The sequence below is a fragment of the Atractosteus spatula genome, chromosome 4 (genome assembly GCF_055471065.1).
Source record: "Atractosteus spatula isolate fAtrSpa1 chromosome 4, fAtrSpa1.hap1, whole genome shotgun sequence".
In the NCBI taxonomy this organism is placed as follows: domain Eukaryota; kingdom Metazoa; phylum Chordata; class Actinopteri; order Semionotiformes; family Lepisosteidae; genus Atractosteus; species Atractosteus spatula.
Genome location: NC_142709.1, coordinates 64,945,404 through 64,972,247, shown reverse-complemented (window position 1 = coordinate 64,972,247; position 26,844 = coordinate 64,945,404). Strand labels below are relative to the sequence as shown.

Sequence of the window (26,844 nt, the reverse complement as noted above, 5' to 3'; positions counted from 1 at the left end):
CATCTGGGCAGCTTTCTCATTTGATACTGTTAAAGGTTATCCAGACATGAGCAGCAGCAGCATTACTAGCTATTCTGGTAACCACTTCATTGCTCTATATAAAACCCGCCCCACAGCAGTGACTGGGTCAGTGTCGTGGGCTTTGAAAATTACCCTGTTTTTATGATGCAGATTTTCAAAATATAAGAAAAAAATATGAACCAGTCAAAACAAAAGCAACTGGAAGTAATGTCATTCTGTGCTGAGGAAAGTTGGTTGCCTTCACCCTTCATAAATATGGAACACCAGTAGAAGAGAAACACAAAACGAGCAGTAGCTTGAAGCAGTCTGTTGCACAAGTGACCTTATATGGGAAACTTTCTCTCACGCGAAAACGTGTCCCTGAGATAAAGTGTCACACTAACAATGGGCCTCCATGCGGTCAAAAGCCTAGATAAACCTGACAGCAGTTCTGTCACGCATGCTTTAAAAAGGGCCTCGCGTGTGTAAAGCAGTCTGCGTTGTCTCTCCTGCGGTGTCCTGTCCTCTTTAATGGTAAGGCTTTTAATTTCACACAGCCAAACTAACCCATCGTGCTCAGCTGTTGAGGACATGTTTCGGAAGAAACAAGTGGTAATCTTATACACTAACTTTGAGTATTTTCATCACTTATATTTGTTATTTTTTTATTAAACATATTAAGGATGAACTACATTTAGAACATACTAAAGACCAAGAACAATGTCATGTTCATTTCACTTTCTAGTGAACTGTAATCTAGAATACAGGCCACTTTCATGACAATTCTGCTCAAGTATGTTACAAAAAAAAGAAACCTATAGAGTAATTAGCACAATGGGTTATTGAAAGCTAATATACATTAATGTGCGAATTAATTGTTTCACAATTTCCTTTCCCTGCGGTTTCCTTTCCTTCTTGTGACTTATTCACTTCTGTTTAAATTTGAATCGCCGGCACCAGAGGAATGATGAAAAAATCACTTGCACTGTGAACATTGCACATCAAGTAACTAGTTAACTAGTTTCATTTTTATGCTGTGGTAAAACGTGATGGTGAAATTTGGGTGGATACTGGATAGAGAACAGACAAAAAAATTCTACAGCACAAAAGCAGAAGGATGAGGATGATTTTGTTTGTTGCACTTCCTGTATTACAACTACTTTGTTACTCTTTAACAGTACAGATACTGGTGAAGAGAGATTTTCAGAAGAGCAATATTCGCTCTTATGCTATGAAATAGGTAATTATTTCTGTTAATTAGATAATGGAGCTGATACACCTTAAGTGCTTGCATATTAAAACCTTATTAGTTAACATTTTCTCTTTGAAATGATCTCATCTAGTGCTTTCATCAAACCATGTTTCAATTATAAACTAAAGTTGAATTGCTAGTCACAACATGTAATGTTTTGCCATAGAAAGTTGTTTTAAAAAATCTTGCAAAATTTGTGGTGTTCTTTTGTCATTGTGTATTTCAGTAATTAATATTAAAAATCTAATATTAATCCTAAAATGCAAATCTGCTTCGACAATGAGGATGTTAAATATGATGTGTTCCTAAAATGGTAGGGTTATAGAGTTAACATTTAAAATATTTGAAAAAAGTATAATTTACATCATATATACAGTATCGCATAGGGTCTCCATAAGAATAAGTCTAGCAGTAAAATACAGAGTGAATGGTAAGTATCCCCACAAGAGTGGAGACCTCTAGTTGTTAAGTGGTGAGTTTGAAAATCAGTGAAGAAAAATTCATCTTACCTTCATTCCTATGTCCTTTATGTTTATGGGTTTATCAAGTCTTTTTGTAAATATCTGCATTTTTTCCTTTTAAGTGACATGCTGCTGCTGTTGCTTACCTTCGTACTGCTGAGAGACGAGTTCCTTCTTGGACTCAGCTGTCCTGCTGGGTGTATATGCCATGAGAATGGCCTCACACATTGCAAAGGAGAGGAGATCGCTGAAGTGCCACCAGCTTTGCCTTCTGGCACCACCTCATTACAGATTTGGCAAACCCAGCTCAGGGAATTAAAGGCTGAAAGTTTTCATCAGTTGCCTTACTTGCTGCGACTACAGGTAAGCAAGAATCCACTGACGACTGTACGTCTGGGCACATTTAATAACCCACCGAGCCTGCTATCTGTGAAATTGTCATTCAACCAGATCTCTACCCTTCCACGGGGACTGTTTAGCAACCAAACTGGGCTCACACAACTGTTTGTAGACAACAACAGGCTTGCTGCGATAGAGCCAGGCCTGTTTGACCCCCTGGGAAATCTGACTGAACTTGATTTGAGCAACAACAAGCTCAAATGGCTTTCTGAAGAACTATTCCACGGCCTCGGAAACCTGCGTACCCTAAACCTGGGAAAGAACCTCCTCCAAACCCTCCCTGAGCGTGTTTTCAGTTCTCTTACCCTCCTCCAAAAACTTTTTCTATATCGCAATGAAATTAGGAGCCTTCCACTTGGAATTTTTAAGAACCTTCATAACCTCAATGAACTGAAACTTTTCAGGAACAACATTCAACAAATCCCACCCAGACTGTTCTGGCCATTATCAAACATAGAAAGCCTTACTCTCTCCTCAAATCAGCTTACCCAGCTGCCTCCTGAAAGTTTCTTCCACTTGCCCAACCTCACCCAGCTGACTCTCTTCGAAAACCCTCTGATAGACTTACCCGACAAGCTGTTTGGAGAAATGCCGAGACTAAATGAATTCCTTTTATTTCATACAAACCTTATTACCATCCCAGGCAATTTATTTGTTAACATGACAGGTCTAGAGTCACTGTTTTTTACACGTAATGACAAATTATCAACTTTGCCAAAGGATGCCTTTTCTGGCCTGACGAGCCTGGTCAAGCTTGCTATTCATTCTAACAGTTTATTGCGCTTGGAGCAAGACCTGTTTTCTGACTTAATAAACCTCAAGAGCCTTGCTCTTTATTCAAACAAACTCCGCTCCCTTCCAGAAGATATCTTCAAAAACCTTCCAAAACTCAGTAGTGTTGAACTGCACAATAATTTACTGGAAAACCTCCCTAGTGAACTTCTCCATTCAGCAGTTATGCTACAAAACATCAGCTTGGATGGAAATCATTGGAACTGTAACTGCGACATTGTGAACTTTACAGACTGGATAAGGAACAATAAACATAGAATTTCGAACTATGAAAATGTATTGTGCTATACTCCAGCTCATTTAAAAACTCACCATCTTAGTTCAATAACGAACAAAATGCTCCCATGTGGAACAACCTCCGTACAACCCACATTTACTGCCTTTTTGACAAAAACTAACAGTATTTCCATCACTCATGAACGTCCTGGGATAAAAGCAACCCTCTCTTCAACTACTGACAAGCATTTTCTCACCACACTGAGCAGCAGATGGACCAATCAGCCATTGGTGTCAACTGGCACACTCTCTGTTTCTTCTTCCTTTACCCAAACCTATGACCATACTATTCCAGAGAACCACACATCGCAGAGGGAGTTGGATAGCTTGTTTAAGATGATACATGACATCGAGACTCTGCAGAGAGGACCCACAATTGTGCATCACAACAGGGTAAATGGTAAAGTTTATCTTTGGACTGTTCCACTACAGGACCCTGACATGACAATCCATTTACTCATCCGTGCTGTGTTAGTAGCTGCAGCGCTACTTCTCATTGGTGTTCATGTGTTTGCACTTTACAAACTGAATCAGATCATATCTAGTCTACATGACCTAGTTAATACACCAGGTGTTTTGACTAACAGAACAGAAGGTATAAGGCAAACAATATCAGCCTTATAGTGTTTTTTCTTTATTTTTTTCCCTGACAATGTGTTCATATAGTGTTTTTTGAGTGTCGTTTTACGTTGTTTTTTTTTGCTGATGTTACATATTTTTAAATTCCTTGATTTACTGATTAATTAGCTTAAACATTCCTCTCAAACCTCTGGCTGGTACTTTTTCACAAATCTAACAGGAATTGTATAAAATTTGAGTTTTATGCCAAGTTGAACTGGCTTCTAGTGTACAGTAGCGGAAAGTGTTGGACATGTCAGGGATTGTTTTTCAAAAATGTTCTTTCAGCACTATTGCAGCATCAGCCAAAATTCAGTTGTCCTCCAAAACAGGAAGTCAAGTCAAACACAGTGTACTTTTTTATCAATTATATATTTATCACTTCTGATGCCAGGAAAAGTTAATTCAATTTTATTGATTTTGTCCAGCATTTTATCAGACAATAACTGGACTATTCCCCTGCAATGCATTCCAGTGAAAGATGAAGTTCCTTATAGTTTTTTAAAGACATCACTCAATATTATATATTATAATATAACCAACACCAATAGAAAATACAACTACCATGGTATCACAAGTTTTAAAAACTGCTTTTGCTCCATCTTTGCATACAATTGCTAATAAAAGTGTAAGTATTTTTCTCAGACTGTTAATGAAATCTCTGTAACAAAATAAATTAATTGACGGTATCACAAAATTGTACAAATTCCAAATGAAGTACAAAATCGTCAACATTTGTGAAAGTATTGTAGGTTGCTATGGTGACACAAACTGCTGGTCTTGCCACAGGCAAGAGCGAGAGCTTGCGAGACTTGTGACTTAAACCGGCCCTTAATGCTCACTAGTCACTGTAATAACTAATATACTGTGACATGCGAACGAGTCAGTACAGGTTGTGCAAGCAGATCTTTCACCACAGAAATGTTCCAAAGTGGTCTGCATGAAGAGTTTACAAGTCAGTAGTATCTGTCTGCAAAACAAGCCTGTTTGTTTAAAAGATGACAGGGCCGCTTCACCTTATCTGAAGTTTGTTGCCTCATTTTGAGCTGCAGAACATGGCACTGCGCATACCTGGAAGTTTAATCTATTTTGTGATGTAAATTGGAGATTTTATATGTTACTGTGTACATTTTACTTTCATTGTGGTTTGAAATGCACTCGTCCACGCCGATTCTTTCTACCTACGTTGCACTTCCCCTGTAAATGTATCCACAACATACATTAAGGAACTGTTGTCATATTCCGAATGCTGAGAAATAACTTAAAAAGGGAATTTTTAGGAAATTGTATTAATTTAGCAAACTACTTTGAACGATGCAAAATAAAGCAAGATTTTCTTTAAAGTATAACTGTTTTTTGAGCAAGAACTAAAGAAGAAGGTAAGAAAAGACAAATACTTAATAGTTCTGTAATAATAGCAGCTAAGGAAACAACAGGCTGCTGTGATTAACAAATCTGTGTTTTGCCTTTGTTTTCATAATTCCCACTCACAGTCAGGAAATAGGGCGAACAGTAAGTTGCTTATACCGTAATTACTCACTATTTTGCTAAATCTTATGTTTTGGTAGTGAATAATCACTGATCACATTGTTCCTTTGTTTTCCCTGAATAACACTGTTAACATATCCTAGGAGATTTGGAATTTACAAATCAGCCTAAGACTACAGGACACTAGTGACTGAAATTACACAGATTCAGAATGTTGCTAAGATTATTAAAAAATTATTTAGTAGATTGGCCAATGAACAATATTTTTAATTAATAAAAATATATGTATCATGTCAAAAAAACATATTTAGTGAATAAATTATGAAGCCACCAGTAAAATATTCAAAAGGTGGTTATTTCTGTTAATTTCTGAGAGCTAACAATCTACAACAATGCAGGCCAGATGGGCAACTGGAAAAATAAAAAGCCTAGTTTGTAGTTTACTGTACTAAAGGAAAAGAGCCTGTGTCTAATAAAAGTAAACCTTACAGTATTAATGACAAAACATCGGTTACCAATTTAAAGTCTTCAGTTACACCTCTGTCACTAATTGGCTATAAACATACCAAAACATGCCGTTTTAATAATTCTAAGAATAAAAACAGTTCATTACTGAAATACCTTCCCAGTTAATAAAAGGATTGTTGAAGAAATAAAAAGGTTGATGAAGATAAGCGTTTTAAAAATAAAAAATACTAGTCAAAAGAGTATATATCAAAAATCACAATTGTTCCCTCTATCATACAAAAGATGGAAACAAATGTATACTGTACCCCCACCTTTTCAGAAATATCTAAACAGTACAAGGGAAAGAGAAAGGTGTGTGTGTGTCAGGTCGCATTGAAAGGTATGATACTTTTAGAACCATTATATGTATTTATTTTACATGTTCTATCTCTATCTCTTTAGCATGATGAACATATTGTATCATTCCAACTTTCAGAACTTAAATCAAACACAAAAACTCCCATGTTTCGCATACCTCATTACCCTTCACCCCTGCCAGCCTCAAAGTAGATCCCCCTCCCTCAAAAGTATCCTTCCAAAAGACTCCAGAGGTGATGTCACATAGAGTGGAAGACATACACCTCAGCTAGATCTGACAGTCAAGAGCAGAGCTCCAGGCCAGCTCATTCTCTCCCCAACTGGCAGCAGGGATCACACGCACTAGAAAATATTTAGAAATGCCAGGATTCACTGATTCCAGGAAGGAATATGGAAATTCCCAATGAATTACCACAGTGATTTTAGCCATCCAACCAGCTCAATTTCCACCACAGTGAAAGATTGGAATCATAATTCCACAAACTCACCAGGAATACTCTTATTCAAGGAATAGTCTTGTCTGAAATACTGGACATAACCAATACCGGACACTCCCAAAACATGAAAAAACCATGCTTATAGTGCCCCATTATCTGACCATATAAGGAAGGAGGGACAAATGTCATATAATAGCATGTGTGAGATATCATGTACAATCTGTGGAAAAAAAATAAAATACTTTATGATTAAGATTTTTAGAAGCTAAATTGATATTATCCTTAACATAGTTCATTTCAAACTTTTGCTCATAATGAGATACTGACTTACATTTTCTAAATCTTTTAGAATTTAGTTTGCCTTTGAACACAAAGTCCATCACTTTCACTTACACTTTAACAAAACTGTAATTGTAAAAAGTCCTTCAAACCTTAGCATAATAACAATACTTATTTCTGTTGATTCAGGCGGAGGGCATGACAGTTAAGATCCTATCAGTTAACAACTGTTCAGAGTTATCTGTGCATCTCTTGGCAAGCTCTGCTCATGGCCAGAGCATTGTGATAACAGACCTTCCTCCTGCCTTTCAACTGAGCAGAAAAAAGGTTGCTGTTGGAGGGGACATGGGCAATATTTCACTGACACTAAACACAACGAGATACAGTTTCAGTGAGAAACAAATCCTACTCCTGTTTTGGAAAAGTATAAAACAAGGAAATTGAAAAATGCCTGAAATACTGCAATATTCACCACAGGAGGTGAGGCTTCAAAGGAAAACCAATCAATAAGATGACTCTGTGAAGCAAATATGCATAAAAAGAGTCACTCATGAGGGAACCACATTTTAGGGTCTGCACACTATTCATGATCATTCATGGTTTTGCTCAGTTTTTACGTTCAATTTGTTTATTGGTTTTTCAGGGAAAAGAAAGAACGTTACATGGTACCATATATAATAACGGACAAAAGTGAACAATCATCATGGCATGAAAGACCTTGGTACCAAAACAAAGGGTGTAGATCCAACAATAATATAAAAACAGGAATAACCCAGAGATTTGGAAGAGGTAAGCAAAGTAAAAAGAGAAAAGAAAGAAAAAAAAGTACTGAAAGGGAAAGAAAGAAAAAGGTAGTGAAAGGATAGAAGAGGGGAAGCAACAGTTTTCAAGGTCTTCTAAAGGTCTGGGTTGAGCTGCGAGTTCTTAAAGAAGTTTGAAAAGGGCTGCCAGGCAGAATACAAATTTGCAGCGGAGGGGAAAGCTCATTTTTACAAGGTGGAGAAAGTACACCACATCCCTTACCCAGTGAGTGACAGTTTTTTTAATGGTGGAAATGTTTTTGTTTCTACTGTATGTTGGGGGGGGCTCTCACATGTCATTATACTTTTCAAAATGTACATATTTTATTCACGTGTAGGACGTTTTTATTTTTCAAATGCCAATTTCGCAGTTGAACATTTCAATCTGCTGGGTTAATTCTGTATTAATGATTCACATGTCATTTGTGTTGACTTCAATTGATCAGGATTCCCGTATAAAACTATTGGGGTTTCAGAGCTTAATATTTTGGATATATTTTGTTTCCCAAAAGCAAACAAAAGACAAATCAAAAGGAAGCCTTTTGTTAGTAAACGGGGTCTCACTGTTACCTCTGTGAAATAAATTCTGCTATGTTTTAACGAGTGGCAGATTAAGGGTGGGGCTTTGCTGGCATGCAAACCAACCAACACGTACAGTCCAAGAATCTGAGCATCCAAACTAGAGAGAACAGCTCAAGCAGAAAACCAAATCTCTTCTTAAAGTGAACAAAGGACTTCAATAAGCTGTTGCTGTGAACACAGTGTGACAAGTCCCCCCAAAATATCCAGGATTCTCCCTACTGCTGAGTCATTTCTGATGCTTAAAAGCAGGGAGGAGACAAGGCAGAGCAACACCACAGTGAAGAGTATAAAGACTTCTGCATGGTCACAAACTCCTCTGTTCATTTCAGCAGCTACAGATCAACTTTAAAAAGGTAAGTTATTCCTATTTATTTTTTTTTCTAATGAGAAATTACCCGTATATTTCCATATATCATCCTTACAGCTTGTTTAACACTCTACAGACATTTTAAGGTTTGATTATATGTTTTTTTTTCTTCTTGGTAACTCAGAACAAAAATAAATTACTTTCTAAATTATTTAGTGTATTCAAAAGAAAATCCTTTGTTGTGGAATGGTAAGATATTCATTGTAAAACTTTCTGATAAGACTACATTACTTTTTTTTTCATAGTAGACAAAGTTTGTTACACAAGTTTGTTATACATAGAAAGACTTCTACCCATTCTGCCTACATTATATTCAATATCAAAACATTCCATAAATATGTATAGTATTCAGATATTTTGGTGCACTAGATGTTTGTATTTTTAAGGAGCCATTCTAACGAAGAAGGAAATGTCTAGAATAGTGGTATATAAGCAGAACAAGAGAGTGGCAGCAGCAGAATGTGTTCATGTTGAGCAGGCAGGGCTTACAGAAATGTAATACTCCAGAAAAATGCAAGTTTCTAGAGGAAAGTGCAGTAGACAAAGCAAGCGCTGACCACAGTAAATAAACAAGCAAAGTGCTGGGAAAACAACAAACCATATCTCCATGGGGTTTAAACAAAAGGACATGAAAGATGTTAATGTGGTCTACTCCTGCCCCATTAAGAGATTCTGGCTCTGTCATGTTTGGAGAACTTACAGTATATCTGAGCTGAACAAAAAGATTTTATTCACTCATTATGCATGGTTGCATGTATTAGAGAGGACAAAGAAAAATAAAAAAGGTTATTTCATAATGAAACAAACTGAAGAGAACTGACAATTGTACTGTGATTAGTGCCATAGACCAATTTATGTAAATTACAAATGTATTATATTTAACTACTTGAAACTATAACACACAAAAAGATGTTATGCAGCTAGTAACATTAGATGGTGGAGGGGTTATACTTTATAATTCCACTAGTATACATTAATTCTAGTTATATTTATGATACTGTTGAAAACTTTGCCTTTGTGTGTGGGACTGCATCTCCTTCACTTCCATAGTTTAGTTTAAAATCTATTAAAGAAAAAATAACCTTTCATTTCTACATAGCACAGTGAATGAAGGTATGAATGAAACTCTACAGCGCGATTCTAATGTGACAAGTATTGATCTGGTACTACCCAATTTTCTCCCTGCATCATATGCATTTTACAATTTAGTATTTAATAATATTGCTCTCCTGTTTTTTAATTAATTTATTTTTTGACAATGCAGAGAAAACACACTTGATAATTTCAGTACATTCTGTTTGATTCTTGCCTTTTTTAACTGACAATGCTGACTGTATTCAGTCTGGAGCTGTTGGGAGGTGATGGAATTTAGGGAGTAAGATGTTTTTGAAAGTAAAACAAATACTGTCAAAAAAAAAACAAGAAGCTAAGGTCACTGATCTCATTGATCTAGTGCAGCACAGCTAAACACGGGGCCCTCAGCATGTCTCTGCAGTTGGATATTTTTCATCAGTTATCAGAAAGCTGCTTAATCCTGATAAGCCCAGCAGCCCAGAGCCTATCCTGGAAGACTGGGACAAGGTGGGACCACTCCCTGACTAGGATAGCAATCCATCACAGGACACCCACACACACGCACACAGGGACATTTTAGAGACACTGATAAATTTAGCCAGCATGTCTTTGGGAGGGGGGAAGAAACTGGAACAGAAAGCAAATTTATGACCCAAGACCCAAGAGCTGTGAGGCAGCAGCACCTGTGTGCCAGTGAAATACGTTTCAACTATGGCAACACGCAGATTGACAAAACCTGCATAACTATACAATTAATACCATTATATTTTTGTTAGAATTGGGTCATGACTCTAAAACATATAACACCATATAAGATCTGGTTCTTTTAATAAAAAAAATGTTTCACTCTTACATGACAGCAGAGAATGGTATTTTTCAGTTGAAAAGAAGTTTGAGTAATTATTTCTGAGCAGAAGCCATGTGGAGCAGAGCTTTTTCCCCAACACGATGGCTAGTTTGCTATTTATTTTAAATGACGTATTCCAGAAAAGGATGAAGCAGCTCATTATCTTGGCAAGACATCTTAAATGAGGTTTCCGGCATCATTACAATAAAATGAAGCCTAGGGCCCACACAGCTGCTCCTAGTCTGAGTCTCATTCCACACTGGCACTGGGAAACTGTATGCTACACTTACTGTGCTCATGTGGAAAACTGTCCTATTAATCTGCATAACTACCAATGATGAGAGAAGTGGTCTAGGGATTACATAACACATAAATGTGCAATTTCAATTTTTATACGAAACTGCTCACTTTCTGGCACTTGACATGGCAATTAAATGGGAAAAAAGACTGTACTGGAAAAAAATGACCACAAAGAAAACCATAATTCCAAAAAGTACAAGAAACCATTCACTGTCATTCATTGTAGCTGAAACTAAATAATTGTGGATTCTATTTTATTAAGGAACAAATTATTCTATATTGAAATACGTCTAATTGCTATATTTCCTTTTAGGCACCATGGAATCAGCAGGCTACTTGCATATACTTATCAGCCTTCATGCTATATTGTTCGTTTGTGGGAACTGCCCAGACAAATGCTCATGCCCACAAGTTGGATTGGTGCAATGTTCCGGAAATACTATCACAGAATTCCCAAGCTCCCTACCTCTGGATACCATACGCCTTGACATATTGGACACCAAAATCAATTCTTTTAAACCAAGTGACTTTCAAAGATTACATCAGTCTCTGCGTTTTCTTTTTATAAATCGTGCTGAATTAAAAGAGATAGTACCAGGTGCATTTGACAGCGTAACTAGACTTGAGATTCTGGTTTTAACAAGTACTCCACTACAGGAGCTGTCAGATGGATTGTTCAGAAATCTTGTTAATCTTACAAAACTTATTCTGTCCAAAAACAAACTACAAATTATACATCCTGAGATGTTCTCCAGTCTTATAAATATGAAAGATCTCAATCTTGAAGAAAATCTGTTGAACTCCATTCCAGATGAAGCTTTCCGCCAACTCACAAAGTTACAAAAGCTTGATTTAGGAGGGAATAATATCACTGCCTTTTCAAAGACCATTTTTCAAAACCTTCAGGAGCTTCAGAGCCTCAAGCTTCAGAAGAATGCACTGAGAGAAATCCCAGCAGGCGCCTTTGATCACTTGACAAAACTGAATGATTTGTCATTACACGTCAATCAAATTGAGCATCTGCCAGCTGACTTGTTCTCCAAGCAGCAGAACTTGAAGAAACTGTACCTGTCCAACAACCGCATTTCAGAACTGCCAGAAGGCATTTTCCAGAATATGCCCAACCTCACTGACATATCCCTGCATGAAAACCAGCTGGTAAGTTTATCCAGTGGCATATTTGGCCCTATGCGTCTCCGACAGCTCTGGCTGTATGACAACAATTTAGCTCACATTGGGGACAACGTGTTCAGCAACCTCACCCAGCTCCGGCTCTTGGTCCTGAGCAGGAATAAGATCGGCACTATCTCCAAAGATGCCTTCCGTGGTCTGTCGGAGCTTGGGGAAGTGTCGCTGCACACGAACAGGCTGACCACCTTACAGGAGGGGGTGTTCAACGGCCTGCTGAAACTCCAGAACATCTCCTTGGAAAATAATTACTTGCAGTTCTTGCCCAGAAACCTATTCCAAAACCTGCCAGAACTGAGGAAACTTGAGCTCCATAACAACTCATTGGAGAACTTGCCACAGGAGCTCCTTGACTCCTTAGACAAAGCAACTGAGGTGACTCTCTTTGACAACCCCTGGAAATGTGACGAGGACATTTTACCTCTAAGAAACTGGATTAATCAGCACCGTTCTAAGGTGTACAACATCAGCCAAGTTGTCTGTCATTCCCCTCTCTCCCTGAAGCTGACACCTCTTACAGACGTCAGAGATGAGGATCTGACTTCTGTTACAGCCAGTAATATTTCCACCAGCTCAGTTACGGTAACGCCGGCCAGTTTGACCACTGCCACTACAATAAAACAGCGGTTACGGACTTCCTCATTTCAAACAGAGAACAGTGCTACTACTTCCTCGTCAAAAATAACCCCTTCCAATTCCAGCGAGGACTTCGACAACGGGGAAGGACAGGCTGGGGGGCTTTCAAAGGAGGCTGTCCTCATAATCATTGTGCTTATCTGCACAGTCCTAATTTCCAGTGTCATCATCTGTATTGCTTGTAGGAGGAAAAAAAGACGGTCAAGTGGCAACTTAAACCCTATGCACAAAAGGAATTCAGCAATTTGAACACCATCAATAATGACACTGGTCAGAAAGCCTTCAGAACTTTAGACAAATAATGTGGAATGTGATGCTGGGGTACCAGAATGAAATAACATTCATTTGTAAATCAAAATTCATTTTGATTGGCTGCTGGAAAAAAAGCTAGCTGAAGTTGGATGGTCAGTCCCCTGTATATCAAGGAATTGCGGCAGCAACAGTTTTGAAGGCAGGAGGTTTTTAGGAGTTCAGCTGTAATTAATGTCCTGCCTTCATCTCATTTGCTGAGTGACAACGTCATCGATGCTTGATGGAGAGGTGACAGTGTGTGCCAAGCAAACACATTATTGACAACACCAAGATACCAGGCCGCTACACAGCTTTGTGAAAAAAACCATATAAAGTACCCAGCATTTGGCACTTTCTTCCTGGTATATACATGAAACCATTTATGTCAATATTCGTTTGTGCGGCTTAACAGACACAAGATAGATCTCTTAATGTGTGAAATAAACTCAAATGATTTTACAGATTGAATACTTTGCATAATACCACAGTTTTATTGTGTACATTAAGAATGCCTACATAAAGTGTAAAATAGAAGAGAAATACTGGAGAAGTGCAAATAGTTTTATAAAATTTCACAAAATTCAATTTACAATCTTATTTGTAAATGATTGCCTTATTTGTCACATGTAGTAATGCATTTGTTAAATGTTATCCCAGATTGGATCTACTATAACACTCATCGAGTATAAGCTCAAAGAGGTTTGAAAACTCTGTGTTTAAGAAATAAGTTGGTCTTGACAAACTGGGGCAAATTTCAGATCAGATTTGCAGCTGTACGTTTTTCCTAAAGGATTGATTCTATGAATTGCCTGTCATGTTCTAATTGGTCACAGTAAGTTTTCACATTAATTGACACTTTGTTGGCTTATAAACTATTTAAAACTTTCACAATTCATCATAATCACAATTATGAGAAGAGCTGCTGTCACAGGCCAGATACCACATTTTGGTTGTGTATTAGCTCTTCTTTGACTGGACAAATTACAATGTGCAGCAATTACTTGTAATGTTTATATTAAGACACAATGTTGAAATATTTGAGCCATCTATATCTACTTAAATTGAAATGAGGTTTTTTGTAAACAATCTAAAAGCCTTTCCAATATTTCCTCTGCTGTAAATGTCTTGCAATAGGCAGTACCTTTTCAGTATTATTATATTAATCATTTAACGAAATACCACAATATTTAGATTGTAGTATGAATTTAGTTCAGCTTTGAAGATTGTTTCTACTGTAATTTTACTTTTTAATTCAAATGGCATTAGAGTCTCAGTAATGTGTAAATAGATCTATGAATGGATTGTAATAAATATTAATTTTACATACAGTATGTGTATTTTACACATCTAAAGGATGGTTTATTAAATTGAATACTAAACAAAAAGGTAAATGTGGATCTGTAGTTGCTAAAAAGCAGGAGTGAAGCCTTGCATTTAAGGGAGTTTTTTATTCAAAATTTGTTTTCAAAATATTGGTCACTGTTTTTATTTTTTAAAAGTTAATCTTTTTTAAAGATTGTGGCATCTGATGTCATACAACTACTGAAGTGTTATTAAACTAAAATCTAAATGAAAAAAAATCAAATTTCACATTATTTATAGACAAGCTTTGTAATTCTTATGTCAGTAATCAGTATCAGTTTGTTGTGTAGAAGAGTTTATGTGAGGTAACTTTCAGTAGATTTTCAAGGAAAATGTAGAAAATATGTCAATAAACAACTCATTTTGATTCAGTTGTTTTTCTTGACTGCACAAGACAATTATTTAATTCCATGATTCCCTGCTATAAGGTTGTTCTGGGATTTTGCTAGATTAGCTCCAACTTTGTCAGATTCTACAAAGCTTTGCAAAAATGTTTTTTTTTATCTATAGCCTATAGAGATTCAATTTAATGGATCACAAATTCACCACAGTGCCACTAGCAAAACACCTTTGTTGACACATTTTCATATGACAAAAGAAAACTATTAGATCATTGTTTCCAATTACTAACTTGATCCCAACAGAGCTGTGTAGAACCCAAGACATATCTAAGATACTTGCACTTTAGCAAGCACAACAAACTTGTATGTGTAATTGATAGGAAAATCTAATGTTTTTAAGACTCTGAAGTAAATGCTGGCCTACTGTGTGTTTATGGCATAAACCTTAATTCTTCTCTTCAATTACTAATGAGGAAGTTACATTTTTCCCACAACCTTCATTGTCTGCACTGCCACTAAACTGACTTAAATCTGGCGCAGAAGGCTATATGATTGCACACCCTAACATAAACCTTAAAACTATTTTATAAGTACATCTTCAACAACTAGTGGTAGCTTTTCAAAAAGGAAATATTTATTCCGTTCTTAGGGAGATTGTATTGGTGCCTAGCATGATTTAACCATGATAATATAATGCACATATGTTAATATGTCAATAAAATGTTGATTATCTACACTGCCCCTTTCGACATTATTGACCAGTTTCATCATGCAGCCTGCAATTTTAGCTTTCGCAAGTCTCAAGTGTTCTGGTTTTCAAAATCACTTTGCTTAGAAGACAAAAAAAAATACCACCCATTTGGTAGCAGTTTATATTGCAGTTTCCATTTCAGATGTTTAAGTGGTCCCCAAGGCATGTGGGTTAACTGTATCCGGCCCTTTGTTCACCTCCAGATGTGGTGCTTATATGGTGTTGAAAGGCTTACTGACATACAAACATACAATGATACAGCTGACCTGTAACCTATCAGTTTGTTTGTTGCTTTTTTAACTACAAAACTGATAGTTCATAATATTTGAATAAACAGCTATAATCTACTATGGTTATATACTTGGATGAAATAACAGAGTGGAATTTTTAATCCATCTTTATTTTCTATTTCACAATTTAATTGTTACGCACAGATCTTCTTCAAAATGCTTCTCTTTGTAATCCCCACTAGTAGGGGCCATAGCACTATCAACTTCCATAACAGTAATATCATTACATTACAAATCCACCCCATTTAGACACCCTGTTTTTTTTTCCTAACTACCCAACCTATAAGCATCCTCACTCCTTAATTAAGGCACTTATTCTGCCCTTCTGATGGAACAAAGCTCCTGGTTTTAACCATTTACAACATTCTCCTCTCGCTCCTTCATAGATGAAGTCTATGAGGATCTCTCCTCTGACAGGTTAGCTCGAACCTTTCGGTCAGCAATGTATCATCTGCTTCTGCCTCTGCACTTCCTTCGGCAGCTTTCAGCAGGTGATCTTGTGTCACTGTGGACCTGCACCAGGATCAGCCATGGACCTGCTTGTCCACTCACCATCCCCTCAATTCACCACCTACATTACCTCCAAACATGTCTTCCGAAAGGTGATGTTGTCCAGGCTCAGTGTGATCCAGGCAGCGTTCTCTATGGCTGGTCTTCTATTGTCATCGCTTGTTCCATACCTGGCTTCCACATCGCCTGTGGTGCACCTTTGCAGTTACAAGAGTGAGGGAAGCTTTGATCATGATCAGAAAATGTGTTTTGTATCATTGCTCTGGTGAATCTCCCCGATTTAAACTGTGTACACTAACTCCTCTATGGGCCATCATTAACGCCCTCAAGCATTCAAGTAGGCTAGACGTTGTTATCTGGGTGAGGGGTATCACTGTAGGCAGTGGGTAGTTTCCTTCTAATGCAGCATTTCACTGTGACATTAGAATCCCACCATGGCCACAATACTTTATTAGCATCGGGGCTGCCTATATGCTTTGCTCCATCTTCAAAATAATTGTCCATTCCAGCCTGTCCAAATCCAAATCCACCACTTGTCCCAGTGCATAGGATACTACATGTATGTTTGAAAATGCTGACTAGCATCCAGTTTCACATTTACAGATTTCAGCACAGTTTTTTTAGGGTTCCAAAATCAGCCTTGAAAAATATCTTATATTTTAAAACCATATGTATTATGCTGCTATCAGGCATGCACACATCACCTGAAAAATATTATCTCAGTCCAAACACGTGTGCTTTAAGAAATGTCCTCCCAGGAAAGCTGGTTGCCCGTGGCATCTAGTACTGCACCAGTGCACAGCGTCTAGTGCTGAGCAATTATTTCTCCCAAATCAGTGCTGAAAGATGAAAGGCAGGTGTAATATACATTTAATGTGAAAGTGTTTCTGGCCCAATTGAAACAGCTGCTCCTGTCTGCATTTCAGCTGGGGCTCCTTGGTGTTCACCTGTACGTCTATTGCCATTTGAGCAGCACACACAGGAAAAGCTATAAACACTCACCCCAGATCTCTATTTAATCATTACCCCGTCTTAATTACCTTCTTGATAGGCCACTTCACACTGCATATTTCTACACACTCCTTTCCAGGGCCGGCGCTACGGGGGGGTGCAATGAGTGCAACCGCACCCGTGCCCAGATCTAAGGGGAGCCCGTTGCTAACGTCATTAGAATGTCGGTGTATTATCCAATAGCAATATTAGTCTGGCCCATTTTAAAATAAAACACGATGATCTATTGGAAAGCACGGCTGAGCGGATGATTTGCAATTGGTCTTGGCGCGTTCACTCCCAATTACTGTCTGTAGAATTGGATAACGCGACCTTTTCCCCCGCATGACTGAGCAACAGACAAGCTTGCAGTTAGCTGAACTATGTTCGGTTAGTGTGCAACATGAAAGTGATCCAGAAATGTAATTGGGGTGGCGAGAAACGCAAAGAACCGAAAAGGCAATTAGACAGGAAAAGATTAAAGTGAACTTTTTCAGTTGCGTACTGGACACTGTCATCAGTGAGACAGAAGAACGTTTTTCTTTCTTTAGCGAAAAAAACCGGGGCTAATTCAGCTGAAGCCTGCAACGAACTTGCCTTGTTTCTACGAGACATTCGTGGCAGAGACATGGCAGCTGAATTAAAGTTTCTGTTTCATCTGCTCCCTAACGAAGTTAACACTCCGTCTGAAGTACTGCAGTATGTGGTCAACAAAGATATGAAATCTGCGTTTCCAAACACAGTGATAGCATGTCAAGTGTTTTTAGGCGTTCCAGTTGCTGTCGCCAGCGCTGAACGCTTGTTTAGCAAATTGAAATTGATCAAAACGTAGCTAAGGTTCACCATGTCACAGGAAAGACTGTCAGCTCTGGCTTTGCTGTCTATAGAGAACAACACCGCAAGGCAGGTTGATTTCGGTGATATCATCGCCATGTTTGCTGAGACGAGTCAAGTTGTAAACTTTTTAAATAACTAGTTACTAAGTCTCAGGTTGTATGTTTGCCCGTTTTAATTCTGCTTTCTTGCTCTATGTGCAGAAGGGGGTAGAAGCCTTTTGTATTTAATTGCATCCGGGCTCAAGTATGGGTTGCGGCGGCTCTGGGCCTTTCCTTATAACCGCAGCAGCTGCAAACTTTAATTTCCCATCCTTCTTCATTCTCCCCAGGGTAAAAAGACTGCTATCTACATGAGCTGATACATCATGCACTGAGACCTGCTGAAAAAAAGCTCGCCAAAATCAGAGCTGGGTAACCTACCTGCATCACTGTTCACAACGATATTTTGTATCCACACCCTTATTCTGAGAAAGAAAACAACAGCAAATGTTGTCCTTTCTTTGCCTTCCATGAGGAAATACACCAAAACACAGTTGAATAATTTTATTCAATTTGCTATTTAACTTTTTAAGTACGAAAATTTCACCATTTGAGTCTTGCGCCGCTATTCGTACGACCTACAGTACGCCATTTTCCCTGCAGCCATATCACCCTGGTAACCCGCTGAAGCTCAGCAGGTGTGACCCTGGTCAGCACCTCCGATGGGAGACCTCCTGTGAAAACACTAAGGTTGCTGCTGGAAATGGCCAATAGGGAGCGCTCACCCTGCTGTCTGTATGCATCCTATTTTCCCCCAGTATAGCGACGGATAAGACGTAAAACCGAGGTCCTGACACTGTGTGGTCATTTAAAATGCTAGGGCGTTTCTCGAAAAGTGTTGGGGTACCCTGGCCAAATTTCCCATTGACATTTACCAATCATGGCCTCCTAATAATCCCCATCTATGAACTTCATCACTCCGTTCTCCTCCCCACTGAGAGCTGGTGTGTGGTGAGCGTTCTGGCGCACTATGGCTGCTGTCGCATCATCCAGGTGAGGACTACACATTGGTGGTGGTGAAGGGGAGTCCCCATTACCTGTAAAGCGCTTTGAGTGGAGTGTCCAGAAAAGCGCTATATGAGTAAAGAATTATTATTCCCTGTTGTTATTAAGTGCCGTACCTGCTCTCCACGTATAAACTGATTTCATTTTATTTTACATGCGATTTTGTCTTGGGGATTGCTTGTTTTTGCCCATACACTCAAGAAATTGAGTTTGAGAACATTTACTGTATAAACCTAGTTGTGACTTCCTCTTATTCAAAATTCAAAGGTCTATTCCGTGAAGTGCTCACTTAACGACAAAGGCTGAAAAAGAAAAAGAATACAACATTTCTGCTGTGGAGTTTCCGATCTCTGTGAAATTGGCCACGGCTGACAGAATAGTACATAATTAAAAACACAGTCTAATTATTTAAATTGGTACTGTACGTTTGTTTTTATCTTTTCCTTAAACTAATTAATATTTAGAAAGTTCATACTCGGCATTTAATCTCACACAATTTAATAATTTACACTACTATCAGTATGATTAGTTTCAGTGTTTGTAGCTTCGGTAATTGATCTATAACTAGATACCACATTCTCTCACAATTTAGTAGTTACCTTGCTGCCCTCTTCTGGCAAGGTCCTGCAATATCAACAAAAATGTAGTACTGTACTGAGATGCACACAGTCGTTTAGTAGTTTATTGCCATACGTGTATTTACATTGGAATTCTTGCTAATCTCTCGCGACATACACAGTACAACAGACAACCACCGCACAATGTAGACAGTACATTACAAACTTACAAACATAATAAATAATAACAACAGGAATAATACATATTTTGTGGGACAACAAATATGTACGGTAGCAGTGTGAAAAAAAACCCCACGGTAGACCTTCAAAAAGTGCACAGTGCAGATGTGTATTGAGCCTGAGGCCCTGCAGTTAGCTGTTGAGGATGCGCACTGCAGTGGGGTAGAAGCTGTTCTTGAGTATAGCGATCCGTGCTCTAATAATGCCGGACCGCTTGCCCAGAGCGCAGGGGGAGAACAGTTTGTGGCCGTGATGGTTGGGATCTTGAATGATGGATCGGGTTTTATTGCGACAGCGGATGGTGCGAGTCCATCTCTGTCATGCACTGTAGCATTCCTGTACCGCATAGCGATACTACTAGTGAAGACACCTCCTGTGGTCCTGTGGTAAAAGCTCGTGAGGAATAGCTTCCCGTAACGCAATTCTTTAAGCCCGCAGAAAGCGCTGTTGTGCCTTTTTCAGACGGGCTACAGTATTGTGAGACGAAATCAAGTCGGTGGAGAGCTACAGACCGAGGTACGCGGATTGGGGCGTGACTCCCGCTGGGTCTCCTGAAGTCCACAATGAGCTCTTTTGTCTTGTTGACATTCAGGGCCAGATTGGTCTCCAGGCACCATCTTGTAAGATTCTCCACCTCCCGTATGCGGACTCATCGTTGTTGTTCATCAGCCCAAATCATATGCATTTATATGCATTGAGGGTAGATACACAGATAAATTAATCATATATTTTTCCTCATCTCTTCAGTAAACAAAACTTTTCATTTCCATCCTGTCACATTATATACTTATACGGTATATTTCAGTATCTGTAGAATGTTACTATTATGATATGTATCTAAAGTAGTGTATTTTGTTCAATTGCTCACTTTCATGTAACTAATCTCTTAATGTTTTTCATTATGTCCCGATCTAACTTAACACACTGAAAACCATTTTGAGATGGTGATTGCATTAAATTGCTCCGTTATTTATTAACCCGTTGGCTGCTGAGAGAGTGTAATATAATGTTGTTATTTTAAAACTAAAACTTACAGAATCAATACTTGTATCTGACGTGATTTCACGCCGAAATGTGCAAAGTCCGGAAAAAGTCCAGAAAAAAACGCTTTTCGGTCTTTGAGCCGTATTCTCAGGTAAATTGTTATAGATCTTACTTAATGTGGATACACAGTTCCCATTGAGAAATTCTGGCTTTATTTAATATCTGAATCCTGCTTACATCACCAAATAATCTGAAGTCCTTTGATGGAAGAAAGGTGAATAAACTTTGTTTAATCTGTTTTTTTTTCCAGGGTCAAGGTACAGGTGCACTTTACATGTTCCACAAACAGCACCGCCAAATAAATGTACGGTAATAATAATAAATATTTTAACAGTTTTTTATCAAATACCTATTTTTAAATACAAGTACCGTCTAAGAGACTAACGTCCTACTAAACATTGATTATTGTGAATGTAAAAATGTTGTTGTTGTTTTTTTTTGCTCAATTGTGTATTATAATATCCATGGAAAACTGGTTCTGCACGTCAAAATATTCGTGGACATACCTACTACATTAACCAGAAATAATACTCGTGGTCATTTTTTTAATCATTGACTGTCTAAACTGAACAAAAATGCAGCCAAAATATATGAAACCGTAATATACTGTAAGAATGTAGCCAAAACAAATAGTTTTTCATCTTCTGCCAGAAGTTTTTTTCTAGGATAAAGTTTTGTCAAACGTCTATTATTTTTTTTTTAAACTTTGAGGTTGTATAACTTTCTGCGGGCGCTCTGCGTTACTCTTTGTTGGTTTAATTTATTCCTCAACTCGAACCGGTCCCACCCCGTGGTGACTCACTCGGACACTACAGCATAGCACCGGACAGATTCAACAGGGAACAACCTCGTTTTTCACACCTTGACTGACCAGATTCTAAGTACTTTAGGAAGCGGCTAAACCAAGTAAGTCCAAAATCACATATATCGGATTTGATTTCCGTTATTTTCCTTCAATATATTAAGTAAATTGTAATAAGGGTATCTATATATGTATGAATATCGTCTACGTTAAAACAATACTAACAATGTACACTATTATAGTTACAGGTTTATAGGAAAGTTATAGGTTTAGGAATTTACCAGCTTATCGTTTTTTAAAAGTCCAGAGGTTCTTAGTATTTTTAAAATCAGATCTCATAGGTAACTAAAGCATTTAATTTAATGAGCAACTGTTTCGAAGTTTTTTTTCGAAATTATATGCATTTTGTAAATAATCAATGACTTAAAAAAACGTGATAGAATTTAAAAGTGAAAAATGTCTCCGGTAAAGGTCGGTGATTAAAGGGTCGAGACTTCAAGAAACCACTGGAACCAGTTCAGTGCTAACAATGGGAGCTTTTATTTTGATAAATATCTGATAGAGTATTGTGCATCTTCTAAGTTTCTGAAATAAGCAAGGAGAACACAAAGAATGACATTGGCCAGTGTACGATTACCGTTAACTTTAAAAATAAAATAACCACATGGAGGCAGATTTACTGAGATTTTTAAAAGACTAAAGTTAAAAGTCATTACAGAGTGAAGTTTTTTAACGGATGCTACAACTTGAAAACAAGCTATTGTTCTCACTGTGTGGTTAAAGAATAAGTTATAAGCAAAATATGCACAATCCTGTAAACAGTTTCATAACTGAATATGTAACTGACAGGCAGAGGGTGCGGATACACCTGTTACTTGGTAACTCCATCAAGAGCTGTTTGCGAGGCACTGAGCCACGACTAGCGTTTCGCTGTACTGCCCTCTGCTGGGCAGCTCCTGTAATTTTACCCTTTCTCAGAGCCAAAACTGTTTCAAGACAAGAAAGTGTAAACGAGTGGTTCGCAGTCCTGGACCTGGTGACCTACAGACCTGTTGGTTTTTGTTCCAGCTGGGCTCTCAGTTATACAATAAAACCCTTCATTGACTGAATCAATACGGTTAATCTGAGCTAATTTGTTTGTTCCCAGCTCTTAAACATGTTGTATCTTTAACTGTTGTATGTTTTAAGAAGTGAAATAAAATCCTCTGTCTAGAAACGAAATGGAAATATTGAATTGAAGTAGCTTCTTAGATCAAAGTGAGGCTTCAATGATCTAAAGATTTTTTGTCTGACATAATATGGCAGTAACTTTCAAAGGAGTCCTTGTGGTGATGACTTTTTGTCAGTGTTAATTGGTGCATTCTTTTATTTTCAGAACAAACCATGACAACAGAATTCGTCATTGCCTTATTTTTATTGCTTCAGCTCAGGCTTCATGGCCACAGCTGTCCAGTTAGATGTCAGTGCTTCACTCCAGCCAAAGTGTTGTGTGCCGACGATGCAATGAAGTGTGTCCCTGTGAACATTACCTCTGCTGTAGAAGAACTCACAATTATGGCAACTAGCGTGACTCGTATTGGGCCTGATGCTTTCGAAGATAGCCCAGAGATCCAGAAGATCACGTTCCTCAATAACTTTATTGTGGAGGTGTCTGAGGGTGCCTTTGATGAGCTGACAAAACTGCAGGAGTTGGAGATAAGTGGTAACCGTAATCTCAGTGAAATCGGGACGGATGTTTTCACCTCGTTGACAAACCTGAAGAAATTGTTTCTAAACTTCAATAAATTCGGAACTCTGGACACAGGCCTTTTTGATAACTTGCAAAACCTGGAAATCTTACATCTAAAAGGTAATCTTTTGTCTAGACTACCAGAGGACTTATTCCATCAGCTTCACCAGCTCCATGTTCTGGATCTTTCTCAAAATATGCTATCTGTTGTGAGTAAGGACCTTTTCTGTGGCCTGACCAAGCTAGAAACCCTTTTTCTGAATGAGAACCAAATAGTCACTCTACAATCGAACGTGTTTTCTAATGTTGTAAGACTTCAGGAACTTTCCTTGCAAGGTAATAAGATTACTGCCCTTCCCAAAGACATTTTTTCTAACTTGGGAGGATTGAAAGAATTAAATTTACGAGGAAACATATTAAAAGAACTTGCGCCGGGCACATTTCACCCACCCTTGAAGCATTTAAACCTTGAGCAGAACCAACTCACCAAGCTCTCTCCTGCACTGTTCTCACAACTGTCATGTCTCACCTACTTGAATCTGGCTAAAAATAAGCTTTCAGCTGTTCCAGAAGAGGCATTCCAAAATCTTACAGAATTAAGATTTCTCAGCTTAGCGGATAATCAAATAAGGTCCCTGCCAAAGACGGTCTTTCAAGAACTAACAAACGTCAATAAACTCTATCTGCAAAAAAACAACCTGAGCTCATTGGACTTGGAATTATTTCAAAATCTGACCAATCTGGAATACCTTGGCCTTTTCCAAAATAAGCTGCGTACAGTTCCTGAAGGGCTTTTTGATGCAGTAATAATTCTGCCTTTCCTATCATTACATGACAACCCCTGGACCTGTGACTGCCACCTGTTATATCTGTACAGGTTAATTCAGTACAGCACTTACAGCATACAGCACTCTGGCAGGATATACTGTCAGAGCCCTGAGCCTCTCAAAGGACAGAGTCTGGTCTCTCTGAGGCAGGAGCAGCTTGTTTGTCCTGCTCAGAATTGTACATGCATAAGAGACTTGTCCTCTTCCCGAAGGCGTCCTCAGGCAGGGAAGGATATCTCTGAAATATCAGAGGCCCAGATATTTGAAAGTCAAAAAGACACAAGACAGTGTGCTCTCAGTGAGGAAAATGGTGTGATCTACATAAAATGTAGCATTTCCAAATGTCCCAAGGTCAAGGTTGAAACTGAGGTTTCTAATGAACATGGGAAGAAAATAAATCATATTTCTCTGGGAAACCTTCATGAAGACTCACAGTGTCTCAACACGATCATCTCCATTACTGTTTAAAGACATCAGTAACCACTTACATGTTACCAGCTACTCCTTGTTATAATATTTTAAGTGAAATCAGTAACTGTCTATCTGCCTTAATAACTTTGAAGGTACTCTAAGAGCATAATGAAATCAAATATACATGTCTGTAATGACGCTATGAAATACAGTATGTAATTAAAATAAAAGAAATTGCTGACACCTGTAACTACAGCAAGCAATTTCTTGAAACTTATTTTTTCCTCATTCACAGTGGCAAAGTTTTCTGTAAATGAGGTACTGTATGTAAACTTGTGAAAACAATGTATAAGTATGTTTGATAACCTGTCCTGTATAATATCAAAGAAAAATATACACTGAATCAAAGTGTTTATAAGTAAAGTATTTTCAGCATTAGTAAGTGGTAAATGCCTTTGCCTGATACAGCCCTAAATCTTGAATTAGCTTTAATTTAAAGTAACTATCCACGATCAACCTGGCTGCAAAAAAGTGTACTTCTATTTTGTATTATTTTCTCCATAAATATGTTATCGTAGGTTTATTTCATTACAATCAATTCATTACAATTTTTTTAATGCCTTACTTTTGATTTACTAAAGTAAAATAGCTTTAAAACATTTCTATTGCATAACCCATAAAGAAGGAGGACAAAGTTTAATGCCTCTCAGCTCTAATGCCAAAACCAATACTACTGCTAAAAAGGTGAATAAACTTTACTTCTGAATTTGGCTTTGTTCAAAGTACAACAAAGATTTACTAGCTCCTTATATACAAAACCATTTCTATACTCCATTCTTTGAAAAAGCATTACATTTTGTTTAGCACTTGTAGTCATATACCTGTACGTACTGTATAAATTCTTTATCAAATTAGACACGTTGCAACATGCATTTTATGAAAGTTAAAGGCTCAAAGAGGGAAGAGTAAAAGAGATTAAAGAGGAAAACTACAGATTCACCAACATTATTTGCAGAAACAACCCAAGAAAGATTATACATGAGAGGAAGCTATCTGGCATATCCAGCTCTTTTGGTAGTAGCTAAGAGGTCTGAGAACATCATCTAGACATTCAGTGAAAGAAAGTTATTGTCTATCAAAATCAGGAATTAGTTTTGACAACATGGCTAGATAGCTTGTTCCATACTCCCACAACCCTTTGCATAAAGAAGTACCTCCTTCTCAGTTTCTTAGTCTTTAAATGCATTCCCAGGTAATTTCCAGTTGTGTGCTCTGGTCCACTGATAAACCTGAAGACTTCTACCTGATCTGCTTTGTCTGTGACTTTGAGGATTTTGAAAATATATATATATATTTATTATGACCCCCATCTCATCTGCTGAAGCCTGAAAGGGTTGGATTCTTTTAGCCTGTCAATGTAGCTTACATGATTTTACTCTGAGGTCTCCTGTTCCAGTATCCAGTGTTCCAGTACTTAAGAAAGGTACAGCCTTTCTTAGCTTCTGAGTTCTGACCAGTTGAGGCTACACGAACTAACACTAACTTTATTTCCCATACTTTGGATCATGGAGAATAAAGACAAACATCAAGTTGGATTTTAGAGAAGCCCTCATCAGATACCAGTCTGATATGATAAGGACTGTGGGAACAGAAAATACTTATGTTTCTGTTCAGGGAAATATATTTCGACAACCATATATCATTACACTTCATTCAAACATCTTTTATTGGTTCCACTCCTCTGCATAACTGAGACAACTTAGAGCTGGCTTGTGACCTGCGATAGGTCTAAAGCCTGGGCTGCAGTCCATATGTTTTGTCAGAGAGCATTCCTTATCTATACTTGCAGGATGGAGTTCTTAGAAACACGCCCCAAAACCACTCCATTGGGTAGTGTGTAACATTGGTGACAGTAAAAGACAAGTTTGTTTTTCAGAAGCCAACTTCCACATATTTTGTGCCAGTTAACTTGTCTTTTTTATTCTGCTTTGGACGTCCTTGCAAATATTCACCCCTTGGAAAACCAGGTAAACTGTATTTTTACAAAAATCTTTGGGCAACTAAACATTTAATTGACTTAGATAATTAATCTGTTGCTTCAAGAAATGTTTTACATTAAATTAAGCAATGAATCTTGTATTGTATATTTCCTTTACCAATAAGTTACATATTACATCTAATGAACATGTAAAGGTTAA

The 26,844-nt window shown here is 37.9% G+C and overlaps 3 protein-coding genes across 3 annotated transcripts; all 3 read left to right on the top strand.

The window, feature by feature from the left end:
* The first annotated feature begins 482 nt into the window (after nucleotides 1–482).
* On the top strand, nucleotides 483–4,307 carry LOC148836867 (uncharacterized). Its single transcript, XM_088914714.1, has 2 exons — nucleotides 483–534; nucleotides 1,836–4,307. Exon 2 carries the CDS (start codon nucleotides 1,840–1,842, stop codon nucleotides 3,802–3,804), a length of 1,965 nt encoding a protein of 654 aa, XP_088770840.1. The 5' UTR covers nucleotides 483–534; nucleotides 1,836–1,839; the 3' UTR covers nucleotides 3,805–4,307.
* Nucleotides 4,308–8,316: 4,009 nt separating this feature from the next.
* On the top strand, nucleotides 8,317–14,078 carry lrrc15 (leucine rich repeat containing 15). The gene is made up of 2 exons (XM_088914715.1): nucleotides 8,317–8,562; nucleotides 11,111–14,078. The coding sequence occupies exon 2, from the start codon at nucleotides 11,116–11,118 to the stop codon at nucleotides 12,868–12,870; it is 1,755 nt and encodes a 584-aa protein (XP_088770841.1). The 5' UTR covers nucleotides 8,317–8,562; nucleotides 11,111–11,115; the 3' UTR covers nucleotides 12,871–14,078.
* Nucleotides 14,079–21,672: 7,594 nt separating this feature from the next.
* On the top strand, nucleotides 21,673–25,084 carry LOC148836865 (uncharacterized). The gene is made up of 2 exons (XM_088914716.1): nucleotides 21,673–21,783; nucleotides 23,055–25,084. Exon 2 carries the CDS (start codon nucleotides 23,063–23,065, stop codon nucleotides 24,701–24,703), a length of 1,641 nt encoding a protein of 546 aa, XP_088770842.1. The 5' UTR covers nucleotides 21,673–21,783; nucleotides 23,055–23,062; the 3' UTR covers nucleotides 24,704–25,084.
* Nucleotides 25,085–26,844: the final 1,760 nt, after the last annotated feature.